This window comes from Canis lupus, chromosome 15 (genome assembly GCF_003254725.2).
Source record: "Canis lupus dingo isolate Sandy chromosome 15, ASM325472v2, whole genome shotgun sequence".
Taxonomy (NCBI): domain Eukaryota; kingdom Metazoa; phylum Chordata; class Mammalia; order Carnivora; family Canidae; genus Canis; species Canis lupus.
The window spans coordinates 58,543,835-58,562,332 of record NC_064257.1 but is presented as its reverse complement, the minus strand read 5'-3'; the positions used below and the strand labels follow the sequence as shown (position 1 = coordinate 58,562,332).

The 18,498-nt window shown below is 33.7% G+C and overlaps 1 protein-coding gene across 4 annotated transcripts in view; it reads left to right on the top strand.

Moving 5' to 3' along the window:
* The window catches only part of FSTL5 (follistatin like 5), a 684,718-nt gene that overhangs the window by 228,932 nt on the left and 437,288 nt on the right, over positions 1–18,498 (top strand). For all 4 annotated transcript variants that reach the window (XM_025439183.3, XM_025439182.3, XM_025439181.3 and 1 more), the window contains exon 4: positions 16,604–16,852. In XM_025439183.3, the coding sequence (XP_025294968.3) occupies positions 16,604–16,852 (249 nt within the window). The remainder of the gene's footprint in view (positions 1–16,603; positions 16,853–18,498) is intronic.

Here is an 18,498-nt window from a genome sequence, read left to right as displayed (position 1 = left end):
CTCAAATGTCCAGTTAATGTTGGCTTTCTGCTTTTGATTATGAGAGAGATAGCAAAAGGCTGACTTGGAATTTCTGAGTACCAGATAAGGTTTTTCAACTGTAAACTTCACTGTGGGTGACCTGGGTGGGTCAATTTTAGAGAACTCCCAATGCTAGGTTATAAATTCCTCAGAGAACGGTCTTTGAATCACCTGCTTGAGGGCTATGCCTATGACTGCCTATATTCTTGCATGGTGCTAGGAGTGAAGGCACTATGGCGAGAGAACATCTCTTCACTACATTCAAAAGTCAGTATTCTTCAGATTCCATATAGTTTGTGTCTTGAGTGAATTAACCTTGAGACTTCTACAAGGGTTGTTCAGTGGAGAGAACCTAGTAATTTAACAAGTTATCCTATAACTAAGTAACTTTCTTTCTTTCTTTCTTTCTTTCTTTCTTTCTTTCTTTCTTTCTTTCTTTCTTCTTTTTTTTTTCTTCTTTCTCTTCCTTTTCTTTCTTTCTTTGATTTTATTTAAATTCAAGTTAGTCTATTCTCCAAAATTTTTCACCAGGCCTCTCTATATTTAAAAAATCACTGCCACTCTCAGGACTCCTGGGTGGCTCAGTGGTTGGGCGTCACCTTCAACTCAGGATGTGATCCTAGAGTCCCGGGATCGAGTTCCACGTCGGGCTCCCTGCATGGAGCCCGCTTCTCTCTCTGCCTGTGTCTCTGCCTCTCTCTGTGTGTCTCTCATGAATAAATAAATAAAATATTTTTTAAAAATAAATAAAATAAAATCACTGCCACTCTAACTTCCTATGAGATACTTGGCCTTGCTAGTTTATACAGTTTTGTGAGGAATCCGTAAATTCGGATTTACAGATTGAATTTGAATCAATTTGAATTGTAGATTCAAATTTACAGATCTGTAAATCTGTAAATCTGTAAACTAGTAAATAAGGTTTTCAACTTTACCAGCATAGGATTCAGATTCAGTTTCCTTAGAGCCACTAAGTCAGCTTCCACTTATTTAAATGTTTTCAAATTTCTAATATTTTGTTGCTGTATTATTTCCAGTTCTCCTCATCCTTGTATTTATCTTTTAATATAATTGCCTTAGTGGTTTTGAAGCATGTAAGCTGGGAGCAAAATGATATTCATATGTTCAACATGCCGTAGTAAACTAGGAGTGCACTAAAGAGGAAAATATATGTATGGTAGTGTGTATGGATATATACATACACATATTATGTACATAGTGTGCAATATATGTAAAAGAAGCTTCATTACTTTCTTAATTTCTGCAATTCCTTAGGTAACAACTATTTAGAAACTTTACTCTGTATTTCATTAAGGGAAAGTCTGTACTGGGTGAATATAGTTCCTGTTTTTTGCTTGCTTGTTTGTTTAATAAAACGTTCAGAGGAAGATCTTTAAGTCTATGCATTTCTCATACGATTATTTGTGAAGGATATATTGGTTTATCCTATTGGTTGCATTAGGACCATTAAGAAACCTAAGAAAAGGGGATCCCTGGATGGCTCAGCTGTTTAGCGCCTGCCTTCAGCCCAGGGCATGATCCTGGAGTCCTGGGATCGAGTCCCACATCAGGCTCCCTGCATGAGGCCTGCTTCTCCCTCTGCCTGTGTCTCTGCCTCTCTCTCTCTGTCTCTCTGTGTCTCTCATGAATCAATAAATAAAATCTTTAAAAAAAAAAAGAAACCTAAGAAAAAAAGTCTGCTAATCAGGCTTGAATGGATAAAAATTGAATATAAGGAAACTGATATAGGACAAAAAAAAACTGAGAATCAGAAGTAACAGAGACATGTACAAAGGAGGAAGCAGACTGTGACACCCAATAGTTTGGAAGAAGTCCTATTCTCTAGAAGGGTTCATTGAAAATCCTGCCAAGATGCCCAACCTTTAATTACTTCTTAATGGTATTCAAAGAGATAGCTCTGACCATGTAACCCTAGATGTCAATCTAAAGTTTCATAACAGAGATTCATTCGATGATGACCAACTTTTTTATGTTGATGAGGACAGACTTTGGTATGCAGATGGATATGAAGCACTATAGGATTGCCTTTTTCAGAAAGACAGCATGGGATGGGTGGACACCCTTTACTGAGGAAAGGCAGGGAGTTTTGCACCATTGATGCTGGGTACCCTAGAATAGAGAATAAATTGGAAACAAAAATTCTCTGGGAATCAAAATTGACAATAATGACTGGTCTCCAAAGTTTTCTTTCCCTACTATCTTGATGTTCTCACTTTTCTTTTTACCAACCCCTTACTGAATGCCCTGCAAAATTGGAGCTCTGGTGTCAATAAAATCTTTAAGTAGAAGCTGGAGGTATTCTCACTGACATTACTTGATAAGTTGACAGTGTGGATAGGAAATCTTCTGCAATAGAAGAAATATGGTCATAAGATCTGAAGTTAAACTGCTGGCCATATTTTTGTTGAAAAACATTTTCTGTAATATCACCAATATAGTACCATACTATTAAATCATCAAGGGTTAAGTAGAGTTTGACGCTAATCTTGTCAAATATTGTCCCAATGAGTATTACCTAGCACATAAGCTTTGGAGTGTTACTTTTTTGAAAATCACCTCCTTTTTTGATTATCCATTAGAATGAAATAAAATAGCAATAACAACAGGAGCAATAATATTAAGATTAATAATAGCTAACTGTAATACAGCACTTATTAATAGGTAGTATTTTTTTCTTTTTTAAGATTTTATTTATTTATTCATGAGAGACACACAGAGAGAAAGAGAAAATGAGAGAGAGAGAGAGAGAGAGACACAGAGAGAGAGAGAGAGAGGCAGAGGCAGAGACCCAGGCAGAGGGAGAAGCAGGCTCCATGCAGGGAGCCTGACATGGGACTCGATCCCGGGTCCCCAGGATCACACCCTGGGCTGCAGGCGTCACTAAACTGCTGAGCCACCAGGGCTGTCCCACAGGTGGTATTTTAAGGGCTTTACATGCATTGATTTAAAATAAGTCTATGAAATCAGTTTTATTACCATCTCCATTTTGCAGATGAGAAAACTAAAGTAAAAAGAAACCAAGAATATTTTCAAGATTATAGATCCAGTTACTGATGGAGCCTCAAACCCAGGCAGCGGGACTCCTGGTCCAATGCTCCTAACCACTAATGAGCAAATGAGACTTTTTTTTTTAATTACAAGTTCTTTTATTACTAAAGTTAAAGATACTCTCAGTCTTGTGAAAAAACTTTACAAAATCCAATTTGCTATACTTCCAACTCTTCCTTCTATATATACTTTTTTTTCTTACAAAGCATTCATTCATTCATGTTATCGCCTATCATTTTCTATAGATGACTGTAAAATTGAGATTCCTAGACTTTCTACTAAGCTCAAGTTTTACCTTTCTAATTGCCTATAATACATATCCCCTAAATATTCCACCAGAATTATGAAAAAAATCAATAGAAACAAAATCCAGAAAAAATAACGTAATGATTAATATTTCAAATAGACGTGAGTTTGAAGCCTGGTGTCATCACTTACTGCGTGACCTAGGACATGATAAGTAACCATGTTGAGCTAGTTTCTTTTTTATTTGTAAAACAAAAAATAAATAAAACTTAGTATATAGGTTACAAATATTAATAAAGGGAAAATACTTAGGAAAATACTTTAATATACTATAACTAAAGAATACTAAAAACTAACTAAACTAAAGAATACTTTAGTTAGTATTCATAAATGATAGTCAAGAAAGGAAGCTTGATTTGCAGATGTTTCTGTATTTCAGAGCTAGAACTCAGAACTACATAGCAACAACTCTATTTTATGTAATTTTTGAAAATATATGATAATTACCTAAAAATAAATAATTTAAGAAGAGATATCATAAGCTCTGTTAGTTTTCCTTCATTGGGACAATGATAAGGATTGGCTTCCCAACTTAAGAAATTATTTTCTGAAACTACTTGTAAGGGTCATATAAAAATGATACAAGAGGGCAGCCCGGGTGGCTCAGCAGTTTGGCACCGCCTTCAGCCGAGGGCCTGATCCCAGAGACCTGGGATCGAGTCCCACGTCGGGCTCCCTGCATGGAACCTGCTTCTCCCTCTGCCTGTGTCTCCGCCTCTCTCTCTGTGTCTCTATGAATAAATAAAAATCTTTAAAAAAAATTTAAAAAATGATACAAGAGCCAAGTTTTATGGGGCATAAAATATTGCTTTTCTGTCTTTCCATGTTCTTCCTTTTCCAACCAATTTCTACCTATCAAAATCCTAGCCAATTTTTAAAATCTCTGAACAAGTATGACTCCTATTAGGAAGCTTTTGTTATTACTTTTACTCAAAATAAATCTCCTACTCCAAAATTCTGTAACAATTTGTATCTCCACACCTTATGAAATATTTATGTTTTAATTATGTCGTATCCCTACTAAAACATAAGGTCCTTTGGAGCTTAATACAAATGGCACATATATTAGCATAGTTTTCAGTACTTGGGTGATTACCTTTTTGTAGAAAGTTCTATAACAACTTGTACATCCAAGAAAGAGAAGATGTGGAAAGGAACAAGAATAGTCATCAAGTTATAAACACCATATAATACCAGTCCCGTGAGTTCCTACCGCACTAGATCCTGAAAGGCAAAATGAGAGAAAAACCCCTGGAAAAGAGGATCAATGCCCGGTAATTGGCAGAGTAGGGAAAGTGAGGTGCCGAATCATGAAATAACTTTTAAATTCATACCAAATCTGCCATATCTGTCTGCCAGCAGTATAAAATAGAGAAACAAGAATATTATCTTAGCACATTATACATGATATAAAGGTGAGTGTAGAGACTATCTTGTGCATATGGAAATTACAACCTTTATAAAATGATAAAATATTATTTTATGTATTATAGTGTGTGATACTGTGTTCTGTTAAATAACTCATAGAGAGTTTTTCAGTGATTTGAAAGTAATCTACACCCAGTGATGAGAACAGCACAATCAAAATATTTGGAATGCTAAGAAAACAATTCAATTACCTAATAAAATTAATAAAATGATCTTTCAAAACAACTGAAAAACTTTTGCATTGGTTACACAATAAATTAAAATATTATCTTATTTTGTGGAAAAATGAGATTGCAAATATGTAGATGTGATAAACATGGAATAAGTTGAAAACTAAAGTTTTTTTAGGAAGTGTGAAATAATAAACAGTGATATGAAGCAAAACACCAACAATAACAAACAAAAAACAAAAAGGAATATATAGAGCTACAGAATAGAGGTAAAAATAGAGGTAAGACCAAAAACCTAGAAATCATAGTGGAACATAAGCTAAATAAAAATTTAAATATAAATATATTCAGCTAATGTTAGCCTCATAGAATGAATTTGGAAGTTTTCCTTCCTTTTCTATTTTTTGGAGTAGTTTGAGGAGAATAGATATTAACTCTTTAAATGTTCACTAGAATTCCCCTGTGGAACCATCTGGCTTTGGGCTTTTATTTTTTGGGGAGTTTATTTTTTTATTACTAATTCAATTTCTTTGCTGACTATTGGTCTGTTCTAGTTTTCTATTTCTTCTTGTTTCAGGTTTTGGTATTTTATATGTTTCTAGGAACTTATCCATTTCTTCCAGGTGGTCCAATTCACTAGTTTTTCATAATATTCTCTAATAATTGTTTGTATTTCTGTGGTGTTGGTTGTTATTTCTCCTCTCTTATTTGTGATTTTATTTATTTGGGTCTTTTTTCTTTTTGATAAGTCTGGCTAAGGTTTACTAATTTTATTATTTTTTCAAAGAACTAGTTTGACTGATCTGCTCCATTGTTGTTTTTATTTTAAGTTTCTATATCATTTAATTCTGCTCTAATCTTTATTATTTCTTTCCTTCTGCTGGCTTTAGACTCTGTTTGGTGCACTTTTTTAGCTCCTTTAGGTACAAGATTAGGTTGTTTGAGATTTTTCTTACTTCTTAAAGTAGACCTGTATTGCTACATATAAAGGGATATCCCCTCAGACCTGTCAGAATGGCTAAAATCAACAACACAAGAAACAACAGTGTTGGGCGAGGATGTGGAGTTAGGGGAAGGAATCTTCTTGCACTCAGTGGGAATGCAGACTGGTGCAGCCAATCTGGAAAACACTCTGGAGGTTCCTCAAAAATTTAAAACTTGATTTACCCTACAACCCAGCAATTGCACTACTAGATATTTACCCAAAAGATACAAAAATACTAATTCAATCTGATATATACACACCATGATGTTTATAGCAGCATTATCTACAATAGCCAAATTATGGAAATATCCCAAGTGTCGATCCACTGATGAATGGATAAAGAAGCGACACACACACACACACACACACACACACAGAGTAAAATATTACTCTGGCACGAAAAAGAATGAGATCTTGCTATTTGCAATGATGTGGATAGAGACAGAGAGCATTATGCTAAGTGAAATAAGTCAGTCAAAGGAAGAAACAATATGTGGAATTTAAGAAACAAAACAAGCAACAGAAAAAAAAAACAACAGAGAGAAAGGCAAACCAAGAAACAGACTCTTAGAGAACAAATTGATGGTTACCAGTGAGGAGACGGTGGGGGAATGGATTAAAAAGTTGATGAGGATTAAGGTGTGTACTCTCTCTGATGAGCATGGGTGTTGTATGGAAGCGTTGAATCACTATATTGTACACCTGAAACTAATATTGTACTGTGTGTTCCTTAGCTGGAACTTAAGTAGGAATTAAAAATTAAATAAATAAGATTTTAAAGACAAATACATTAAAAAGTCTAATATGATAATCATTTTATTGTTAAAATAATTAGTCTTAAGCTATGTAACTCGTATATATGCTACATACAGCTTAATTTTCAGACACATGAGAAAAGCACATATGTATTAGAACTTAATATAAAATTAATATAAAGGAGATAATAAACAGTAAATTTTTTTAAAAAGACAGAGGACTTGAGACCTTGGGGATTTTACGTATAAAAAAAGTCTCCTGTTTATTTCGGTGGATGGAAAGAGAATTTTTTTTAATGTTCCATATGTATTAGAGAAACATCATAATAGATTGTCATTTCAGCTCAAAAGAATATGTTGGACTTAATTCCGTGACTATAAGTGATATAAAACAATTTATTAGGCAAGAACTCAGAAAACTCCCTTATTTCCCCTATCTGTATCCTGTTCTTTGTACCTTGCTTGCAGCACTTTCTTTTGAGTTGCTGTCGCTTTTCACCCATTCAGATCCTTCCACCAAGTCCTCCTCATCAGTATTGTGGTGAATGTCCCGGCCTGTCAAATCCTTCCCCCACATTTGACAAGTAAAACCATTTCTCTAAAGAGTGCCATAGTCTTACTTCCCCACTCTTCTATGTGAGATGACTGTTTATGAAAAATAACACAGTGAGGTAAATTGATGCAATTAAAAGCACTTGGATTCCATCCTCAATTGTGTCATTTTAATCCACAGCCAATTATTTATTGTGCTTACTGTTATTATTGCCAAAAATATTGAGACTGTTAAGTCTTCAACCACTTACAATGCTATTCACAAGGTTACCTTTATTAAAACTACTCTTAAACTCTTCATGTTCAAAGCTACTCTTTTGGCCTCCTCTCTTTATGGCTGATACCCTATTGCTCCATATATCGATTTTCTTATAACTCTCCTTGTTCTGACTCCTTGTTGCCACATAGGCCAGGCTGGTAGCTTCCTGACTGGTGTTTCATTTCTATGCACCACAAATAATCCTTCTTAAAACTGCCAAATACCAGCTTCCATTGCCACACTAACACATCCTTAACCTAGCCTTCAGGGCTGTTCATTATAAATCCTTTCCCTAATTTGCTAATCATATCTTCTAACAATCTCAGCCATAACCTCTGCATTTTGGTAACATAAGAATCATCATGCGCATATATTCATACTTCTGCTAAAAATCTTTTTTTTTTTTTTTGGATTCTCTACTTTACATGACTAATTCCCATACAATGCAAACTTTTCTTCTCTAGAATGCCTTCTAGAACCCTACTAGTCTGGATTATATGTCCTTTACATTATAAGGTGGTGACATAATACTTTTGAGGTAGTCTTCTTTTATTTTCTCCTTGACCTTTGTCCAATTCAAGCTGGGGATTGAACCTGTGTCTGTTACCTCTAATAAACTAAGTGCATGAAAAGCCAAAAACACCTGCTTTTGTTCCAAACACCTAAGCCAAGGGAATTGATAGAATTCAGAAGATAAACTTTTTGGAGAAACTGGATCTGACTTAGATTTAAGCCACAGTTGGCTGAAGAGAGAAGTAGGTAGTTAGTTGAAAGAAATAAGTTGATGAGAATAGAGGCAGTGCTTTTTGTTTTGTTTTTGTTGTTGTTGTTTGTTTGCTTTTAGATTTTATTTATTTGAGAGAAAAAGAGAGAGAGAGCATAAGCAGGGGGAGTGGCAGAGGAAGAGGGAGAAGCAGACTCCTTGCTGGGCAGGGAGCCCGGTGCAGGCAGGGCTCCATCCCAGAACCCTGGGATCATGACCTGAGTGGAAGGCAGCCACTTAATGGACTGAGCCACCCAGGTGTCCCTTGTTTGCTTTTGTTTTGTTTTTAAGATATTTATTTATTTATTTATTTATTTATTTATTTATTTATTTATGCATTCATTCATTCATGAGAGACACAGAGGGAGAGAGAGAGAGAGAGGCAGAGACACAGGCAGAGGGAGAAGCAGGCTCCATGCAGGGAGCCCCATGTGGGACTCGATCCTGGGACCCTAGGGTCACACGCTGAACTGAAGGCAGACGCTCAACCGCTGAGCCTCCCAGGAGTCCCTATTTGTTTTTTGTTTTTGTTTTTGTTTTTGTTTTTGTTTTTATTTTTTAAAGTGCAAAACATTTGAGTGACCAGGGGAATAGGAGTTAGATTTGTAAAGTAACAAACTGTGTATTCTCAACCTGACACTAAATGTATTTGATATTTCATGCCTTGCTGTTTCATAAAACCCTCCCTTACATTGATTTACACCCTCAAAGAGGAAAAAAAGAACCCCCAAAATGACAGAGATTGAAGTTTTATAACTTAGTCATGGAAATATATAGTCCTGGGTGTGCTATTAAGTTGATTCTTAGGAAACAAAGGCTCTTTTTTGAAAATAGTGGATGATCAGGTTTCATTGATGGTAGAGAAGGTTGTGTGTTTTGGAAGGAGGAGCTATACAGGGACTCTTTCGACTTTAATGTTTTTTTTTTTTCCAAATTTTAATTGTGGTAAAATATGTCTAAAAGTACCTTTTTACTCCATTTTTAAGTATACAAACCAGTGGTATTTAAGTACTGTAATATTGTGCAGTCATCACTCTCATTCTTCAGAGTTCTCCAGATCTCTTTTCATCTTGCAAAACTGAAACTCTATACCCATTAACAGTAACCCCCCACTTCCCCTCTCCTAGCCCCTGCCAAACTACCATCCTACTTTATGTCTGCATGATTTTGACTTCTCTAAGGAGCTCATAATTGGAATCATATCATATTTGCCTTTTTGTGATTGGGTATGAAACTCTCTGTACTTCCCACATAATTTTGCTATGAACCTACGAATGCTCGAAAAAAGAAAGTCTATTAACTAAAAACATAAAATCAAGCTATGAAAAACACTTTTTGTAAAGAAGAATTATTTTTCTTTTTTAAAAAGATTTTATTAATTTATTTGAGAGCGAGACAGCACAAGTCGGGGGGCGGGGGCAAAAGGAGAGGGAGAAGCAGGCTCTCCACTAAGCAGGGAGCCTGGCTGGGGGCTTGACCCCAGGACGTGGGGACCATGACCTGAGCTGAAGGTAGACATCTAACCAACTGAGCCTTTCAGGCACCCCAAGAAATACAATTTTTTAAAGGAAATTAAACATCTTAAAAATAATGTATTAAAGTGGGTTTTAAAATGGAAACTTTTAAGTTCTAAAAGCAATATTCTTCTTCTGGCAATCATTCTTAACAGTTCTAATGGAAATTGCTGTCTTCTTTTCTCCCTCAATTCCCTATTATCCATGTGGTTGGTCTGACTCCAACAATCAGCATTATAATGAATCTGAAGATTACCTACCCAAATCTACCCTTCCATTACAGTGTTTGATCTTCACTTTAAATATTTTATTTTGTTATTTAATATTCTTTCTCAAGTGTGAAAATATCTACATTATTTGAGAAAATCCATCTACGGTTTTAAATTTTTAAATAAATAAGAAATAATATTTTTGTAAAGTTCTGGGTTTATTCCAAAGCCTGAAATAGTTTAAGTATCACAGATGATTTAGCATATGTCTTTACTCTCATTGCATACACTTGTATAAAATAAAACTTTTATTTTATGTATGCTAATTGATTTATTTTCTTATTTATTATATCCATCAACATCATTTATAGAGGACAGTAGCATCTAACTACTAAGCAAAAGACATACTTTTTCTTTTAATCACTCAAAATCTTTACAGAACTAAAATATCTAAAAATAAATATTTTGTTTTTAATAATCACTGTCATCTAAAAAAAAGGTCTTAAATGCCATATTCTCATCTGTGATCTATCCGTCTGTTTCTCAGTTTATCTATCTACTAGCCTACCTATAATGCCATTGCATTTCCAGTTATTAATGGAAATTATTATCAAGTGAGATTTCTTTAGCTTCCAACCCATTTCCGTAATCTAAATAAATCACACAGATGATGAGAGTATTTTTATCTGGTAAAGTGTCTAACCACGAGTACTACTCTAAGTTCTCAATAAGATAGAAATATTAGGTTAATATGGAAATCGTGGCTCCTAGATGGGACTTGGAAAGATAAAATTAATAATGAGGAAAAAATTTTGTGTGCTTTGTTATCAAGGTTCCTAGTTGAGATTGGAGTTTTAAGAGTGTATCTTAGGCTCTCTCAGTGTTCTTCTGTTGGAATTGTACTGCAGTTGAGAACATTAAACAAGAAGTTACTTAGCATGCTAGCTAGTGATCTCAAATCATCGAACTTCTTGAAACGACACATCAACAATCATCTGTGCTGGCAAAAATGTCTTTCGATTTAAACAGAAACTGTAACTTGGATGGTTGGAATTTAACTGAATTCCTGTGGGTTTTTTTTTTTTTACTTACGTTTTTCATATTTACTTCTTTTAAAATAAATCTGATTGCAGAATTACATGAAGGTGCTTGCAGAAGTCCAATGGACTGACTAAAATAATACGGGGAAGAAGGTTCCAAATTCACTGAAGTACAGACATGTGACCATTCAAACTCTCTTTCAATAGTGGCACACTGGGCCACCTATCATTCAGACAGCCTTGTTTTGACCAACTTCACAAAATAACAGCAGGACATACATATCCCAGTCATTAAAAGTCATGAAAAGATCATACTGTGCTCAATCTTCTGCAGGCATTGGAATATTTACTGGAACTGGTACTTGCCATGAAGTTTGTGAGGACTGAATGTATTTTGTTAGAGTTTACAAAAATACAGTGTGCAACAAGAAACTGTATTTTGTGTTTACTGAAGAGTTTTGCAACTTTTCCATATGTGGATAACAAAATGTCACTGAAGTATTATACTTATTTTTAAAGCAAAATATGTAATCATATAAATTTGAGGGTTTTTTTGTTTTGTTTTGTTTTGTTTTGCCTTGTTTTTGCAGATGAGGGAAATTTTTATGTAGTGGTACCCTTGAAAATTTTATATAGGTTATTTGGGAAAAACACATTTCCACACTCCCATAAATTTATTTCTAATGGACATAATAAAAGGTAGAGTTGTCAAAAGTTGTTCTTTATTCATTCCAGTGTTTTAAGTCCATATAGTCTACATGTCAAGTCTATAGTAAATGATAATTCTTAACAATTATAACTATATTTGTTAAACACATACTAAGACAAGCAGATCAAGTGCATTATCTCACAGAATCCTCTTGTGGGATCAATCATATTATCTTATCAATCATTTTATTAATTTAATAAATAATACATATTTTCTTCTATGATCTAGTTAGGGAAACTAAGGCTCACCAATTTTAACTGATTGCCTAAAAATTACACTTGTAGTGACAGTTGGAATACAAATTAAAGGACTCTGACTTTATGGTCCATTGTTGTAATTATTAACATGATACAAAAATAGAACACATAGTGATAAAATCTTAGAAAAGAGAAATTAGAAAATCTACGCTAAAAATAATTTTACATTTTGTATGGCTGAGGATGTTTCTAGTATATGAAAATATTTAAACTAGGGAATTAGAAGTATATGATTGTTTGGTGCAGGTGAGTTTAAATATGAAACATGCTAAAGAAAGCTTATTAATATATTCCTCAGATATTAGCTTTTATTAAAATTGTGTTTTGCCAAGCATTCTTAAATGAAGGGATTGGATGAGAGTAAATCTAAAGATAACTTACCTCCCATCTTACCATTTGAATATCAAGATATTACACCCTGGATGAGGTCAGACAACTTGGTAGTAGAAAAGCAAAGACTATAACCCTGTTTTCTGACCAAAAACCTTTTGTTTTGTTCAACAAAGTTAACATAATACTTATATTTTGCACTTCAGCATTATACATTTTTATGAGACAATTAACACCTCAAGTAACTTGGCACTCTAACTTAATTATGTTTATATTCGATTGGAATCATTAGAGGTACTTAGCTCATCAAATCTGGGTTTTTCCTTCCTCTGCTCTTCCTGTTTTTTTTTTATTTCTTTTTATCATTTAAATTCAATTTGTCAACATACAGTATATCACTAGTTTCAGATGTAGTTTTCAATAATTCAACAGTTGCATATAACACCCATCAAGTGCCCTCCTTAATGCCCATCACCCTGTTACCCCATCCCCCTCCCAGCAACCCTCAGTTTCCCAGAGTTCTGAGTCTCACAGTTTGTCTCCCTCTCTGATTTTTTTCTCATTCAGTTTCCTATCCCTCCCCTGATGATCCCTTGCACTATTAGTTCCTGTTTCCAATTCAGTACCAGTCTGTTTCATACTCTCTCTATCCCTAGAGCAGCCTTCTGAACTCCACCCATTTGTAGGACATAAACTCAACTATGCATGATACATTGCTTGTGAGATCTTACCTGTTATTATCCATCTCACTCTCCTTTGTGTCCCTAAATGTGCCCCTAAATCTTTGCCTCACTACTTGGGCACCCTCAAATCCCACCTTATACCCTTTGTGAGCCACTAAAAAAAGTGACAATGATTATTCTTTTCTACCCTTTAGGAAGTAACCTTATCTATAGTTCCCTTATCTACCCTATACCAAGTAACAGAACCTTGCAAATAAAAATGAGTACATTTAATAAAGTTTATTTCAATCTACATCCATTCTATATTAAGTACTGTTTGATAAATTGTATATATACGTCTGTGTGTGTGTGTGTGTGTGTGTGTGTGTGTGTATGACTTGAAGACGATTTCATGATTGAGAATCTGAAATGACCATCTTTAGAATTCCATAGAATTATTTTGCTTTATGACTTGGTGTCTTTCATCTTTTAAGGTTTCATCTTTGTTTTAAATCTGTTTTTTATAATGCTCTGAAGGCATAGAAATTCTAAAATGATGTGCATATAAAGCACTTTTTTGGGAACAAATGCCTGTTTTATCAAGTTATGAGAGAGCAGGATATAAGTTCTTGATTAAAATTCATTTAATGTGTCATCTGACTGAATATACTTAAAAGAAATCTTTGACATGTTGATCAGATTAAATTGATTTAATCTCAGCTGAAACTTAAGTTCAGCGTTAGTCATGGATAATTACTGTCAGAAAGGATATGTTCTAGCTGTTCATTTACATAATATGAGCTTTCTTTTGGATTGCGTATGAATTAATTATATTTCCTTTAATTGTAGCAACTACATGCAACATGCAGCTTCTAGCTAGTTCATTAACTTCTAGAAAATGGCCAATATCCTAATACAAATCTCCGTACTGGAGTACAGGCTTTGAGAGGAACAAAATAAGAGGAGAGAATCTGGGAAAGCAATTCACCAACCCAGATACACCAGAAATGAGTTCATTTTTAGCAAAGCATTCCTCCCCCAAAAGAAAACTACTGATTCAGTTAGCCAACTCATTTGTGACTAAAATGTAAAATGTTCAGACTCTCAATAAACATTAAACTCATTCTTTGCTAGTAAAAAATAAATTATTCTCTTGTAAATCTTAAACTATTTGATAGCAAAAAAAAACCAATTTAGAATTAGATAGTAAGAACACAAAGAAAATATGAGGTATAAAATTATACAAAATATAAGTATGTGAGTCAGATTCCTGATAGTCACATCTTGGACTCTATAAACATTAGATCAACAACTGGCATAAAAACTGGCATAAGAATGAGGAAAAAGATATTCCAAATTGAAATCAGTCATATTTTATAGTTACAACTGATACAATTTTGGATTTTTTAAAAAATGTATTGCATTAAACATTAAAAAACAATAATGCAAACATAGAAAAATTTGCCCAGTATTATATCCACCTAGTTAATAGTTTGTTTTTCTTTATCTTTTCTTAGTTACTCCTAAATACTTGCATTATTTTATGTTTTTAATCACATTATAAACTTCTCATCTTTTCCACTTAAAGAGTATTGCCTAAATGTTTCTTTGTGTTTTATTTATTTTGGATATAAAATAGAATGCAATAAATCAAAGACCCTAACGTATGATCTCAGAAGCAAGAGTATCATCATCACATGGGAACTTAGAAATATAAATATTGGGCTAGCCATAGTCCAGATCTACTGAATCAAAAACTCTGAGGTGGCTTAGAGGCAGAATGAATGTTTTAACCACTTCTCTAGGCCATTTTAATGTGTGCCAAACTTCAGGAACTACCTTATTAAATATATTTTACAAAATTTATTAAAATATTTCAATGAGTTATCATATGAAATAACACTACATAAGGGAGATTTGTTCAGTAAATTATGCTATCTTTTTATTTCTTTTTCTTATTTTTAAAAATTTTATAGACTTTTCTCAATAATTGGTATATGGTATCAAAGGGTTCAAGAAGATAAATTTATTCCAATTTATACTGCTATCAAAAGACATGCTTTAGGAAAAAACAGTCAATAGTATTGGCCTTTTCTTTTTGTAATGTTAAATTTACTATTCTCCATTTGGAAATACATGTATGTATTAAAGTAAAAGTACCATATAGGTATCATTTAAAAACAAAATTACTTTTTAAAATACGTGTTCATTTGTACATATCTGTCCTTAAGAAAATTAGTCTCTAGAAAGGTAATAATAATAATAATAGTAATAATAATAGTAATAATAGTAATAATAATAGTAATAATAACTAGCAATTAAACAGAGTTTTATATGTGCCAAGCCCTTTCATTTTGATAACCCTAGGAGAATATGGCATTATGCCTATTATACAGATGCAGAAACTGAGTTACAGATGTCTTAGATACTTGCCCAAGATCCTGAAGCTTGCAACTGGTGGGGTTATGGTTTGAACTCTGGATGAGAATCTGTGTTCTTCATCATTATGATGTTACCATGTGGAGAGATGATTTTAAATCAATAAAATAAAAATATGCAAAATATCTAAGAAAATTACTGTAATTTTTTTACCTCACAGATTATTTCTTTTTTAAAAAAAAGTAGGTGTCTGATGGTTATACACACATATACACACATGCATATGTGAACATGTATGTATATATTATATCTGTGTGTATGTCTGTCTCATGTGTGTGTGTATATTCAGTTTACTGATACATACATATATATATATATATTTTTTTTTTTTTTTTTTTTTACTCTCCAGTCAGATAAATTCTCAAAGGAGAAAGGCCAGATCTGCCTATCAGAGTGATTCAAGTTGATTAGTTTGGTTTTAGTACAAGACTGCTGGATCCATCTATTCTTTTTGGTGCTGATGGAGATTGTTAACCTGAATAAGTAACAAGAAAACTGAATTATTTGCTATTTATTCATTTAGTTGAGAAGTGTACTTGTGATTGTCCAGTGGCAAAGGTTAAAACAAAAAGAGATCAGCTATCAGAGCCCACCAAGAGGTTCTCAAGGCACAATTACTTTCTATTCTCTTATTTCATTTCTCCTATCCAGAATTTTATTACTGTGAAAGTTGACATTTATTTAGCATTTACTCTATGGCAGGGACATGATTCCTGTGGATCATAACATGTTATATTTTGTATAACTTTAGGAGGCAGTCTATAATTACCTCCGTATAACAGATGGGACATCTTGGCTCCAAGAAATAATTTATCCAAAGACATAAGCTAATAAATGGTAGAGGCAGGATTTGAACTCGAGCAGTTTAATTTGGGAGATCATGTTCTTGAGGACCACACTACTCATTGAAGAGGGAGAAGAGAGTGCTACAGCACAGCGTGGGGAGGGGGGCTGGAATTTCAGAGTGATTTCAAAAGGTCATCTACCTGTCTGATACAAGTCTCTTTTCCACTGAGAACAACTGAACCCTGATTATACTATATTTCTCTTAGCTTTTCTTTTTATTTCATACTTTGACATGCACTTATTATTTAGACATATGAATACAAGTTATTTTCCTCTTCTTTATCCTCAGGATTCCTGATTCAGGATGGTCCTTTGGGGTCTTGTGAAAATAAATACTGTGGTTTGGGAAGGCACTGTGTCATCAGCAGAGAGACAGGGCAAGCAGAATGTGCCTGCATGGACCTTTGCAAGCCACACTACAAACCTGTGTGTGGATCTGATGGAGAATTTTATGAAAACCACTGTGAAGTGCATAGAGCTGCTTGCCTGAAAAAACAAAAGATCACCATTGTTCACAATGAAGACTGCTTCTTTAAAGGTAAACACAAGGTGGACCTAAAATGTCACCTTCTATTACTTTCCTTTTTTCAACAACTGCCTTTAAGTTTAAACTCTAAGCATGATTTTATATCAGCAAGCATTTAAAAAGGGAAAGAAAAAAATGTGAGTGTAATTACATCAATAATCGGTAAGTATATAGAAATTTACATGGATAAAATTCTGAATCTCAATTATGAGCACAAAGTTGGCCAAAATATGACTCAAATTTAATATAGCTTACAGCATTGCACCATATGGCTTCCCAATCATGGCAGTTATCTTAGGACACAGGGAGGCCAATTCAGTCAACAGGCCAAATCCACCCAGCAAAAAGCACCTGGAGTGGAATTGAGTGAATAGTGAATGCCAAGCCATGCTGTGATAACATCTCATTTCTTCCTGATTAAAAATGATGGGTTTTAGTTTTCACCACATAATTCAGATTATATGGAACCTGTAAATGTCCATTGAAATAACTGAATAACTCTGCTAAATTTAATTAGTAAATTTGGGATTACAACAAATTAAAATCTAAAAATATTGGTATTTACTTTCAAGGTACTCAAAACCATTGGTAACTGTTTATGAAAAAGTACTGCTGAATTAGTAATTTGAGAAATTATTTTAACATTCTATATAAATAAATAAATCATTGAACGTTCTTATATCATTTATTCATAAACTTATTTTATCTTTATTTATTTCTACTGGACAAAATATTTGCTTATTAATAGTCATAGCCCAGACTGAAATTCTGAGATGTTAAATATACAGAACTTCCATCATTTGAATAAGTTAGTGATCAACTTGATTTCTAATTTTCAATTGGTTCCCATCCTATTTTTTCATAATCTTCCTAACGTTTATTTACACTTTAAGACTTGCCTGATATTAAGGTAAAATGTCTCTCCCTTTTCAAACATGGTAGAGTAAATAAAGTTTTATTTCCAAGATGAGAATAAAATGATACATAGTGCTTTTCAAATGATGTATGGTGTAATACTCTGTAATCAGTGTGGCGACTAGAGGCCCATTGATATAATTGAAGTAAAATTATAGTAGTTTCCTTACCACAGGAACTACGTGCCCTTGAATACATGCACAGAAAATTTTATCATATCAGATTCTCTTCTTTTGCAGAAAGAATAGCGGTTGCTTTGGTTTCAATTCAATTTATTCCCTTCTATCAAATCTATTTTACAAATAACTAAAATTAATTCTATTAGCATTGTGCTTTAAACCTCGTGAAAGAGTGGTGTGTGTGTGTGTGTGTGTGAGAGAGAGAGAGAGAGAGAGAGAGAGAGAGAGAGAAGGAGAGAGAGAAAGTATTTTTTCTATCATTTTGATCTGAGATGGTGCAGTGGAAATATAGCTATGCCACTGGTGCATGACATCATAAAACATGAATAATATTCTCTAAGGTAATTTAGAGTCATACTCTTAAAATGAGGTTTTGTCCAACTGACACCCAGCAATCGATTATGTGGGAACGCATGATATTAAATATCATGTAAGAAAAAACATTTGGTATATCTAATGTTCACCTTTATTGCTGGATGCTTAGGCATAAGGCAACTCCATATGAATATCAGTATGGACATAGATGAACTGGATATAGCCAAGAATATGGTCTTCCTTGTGAAA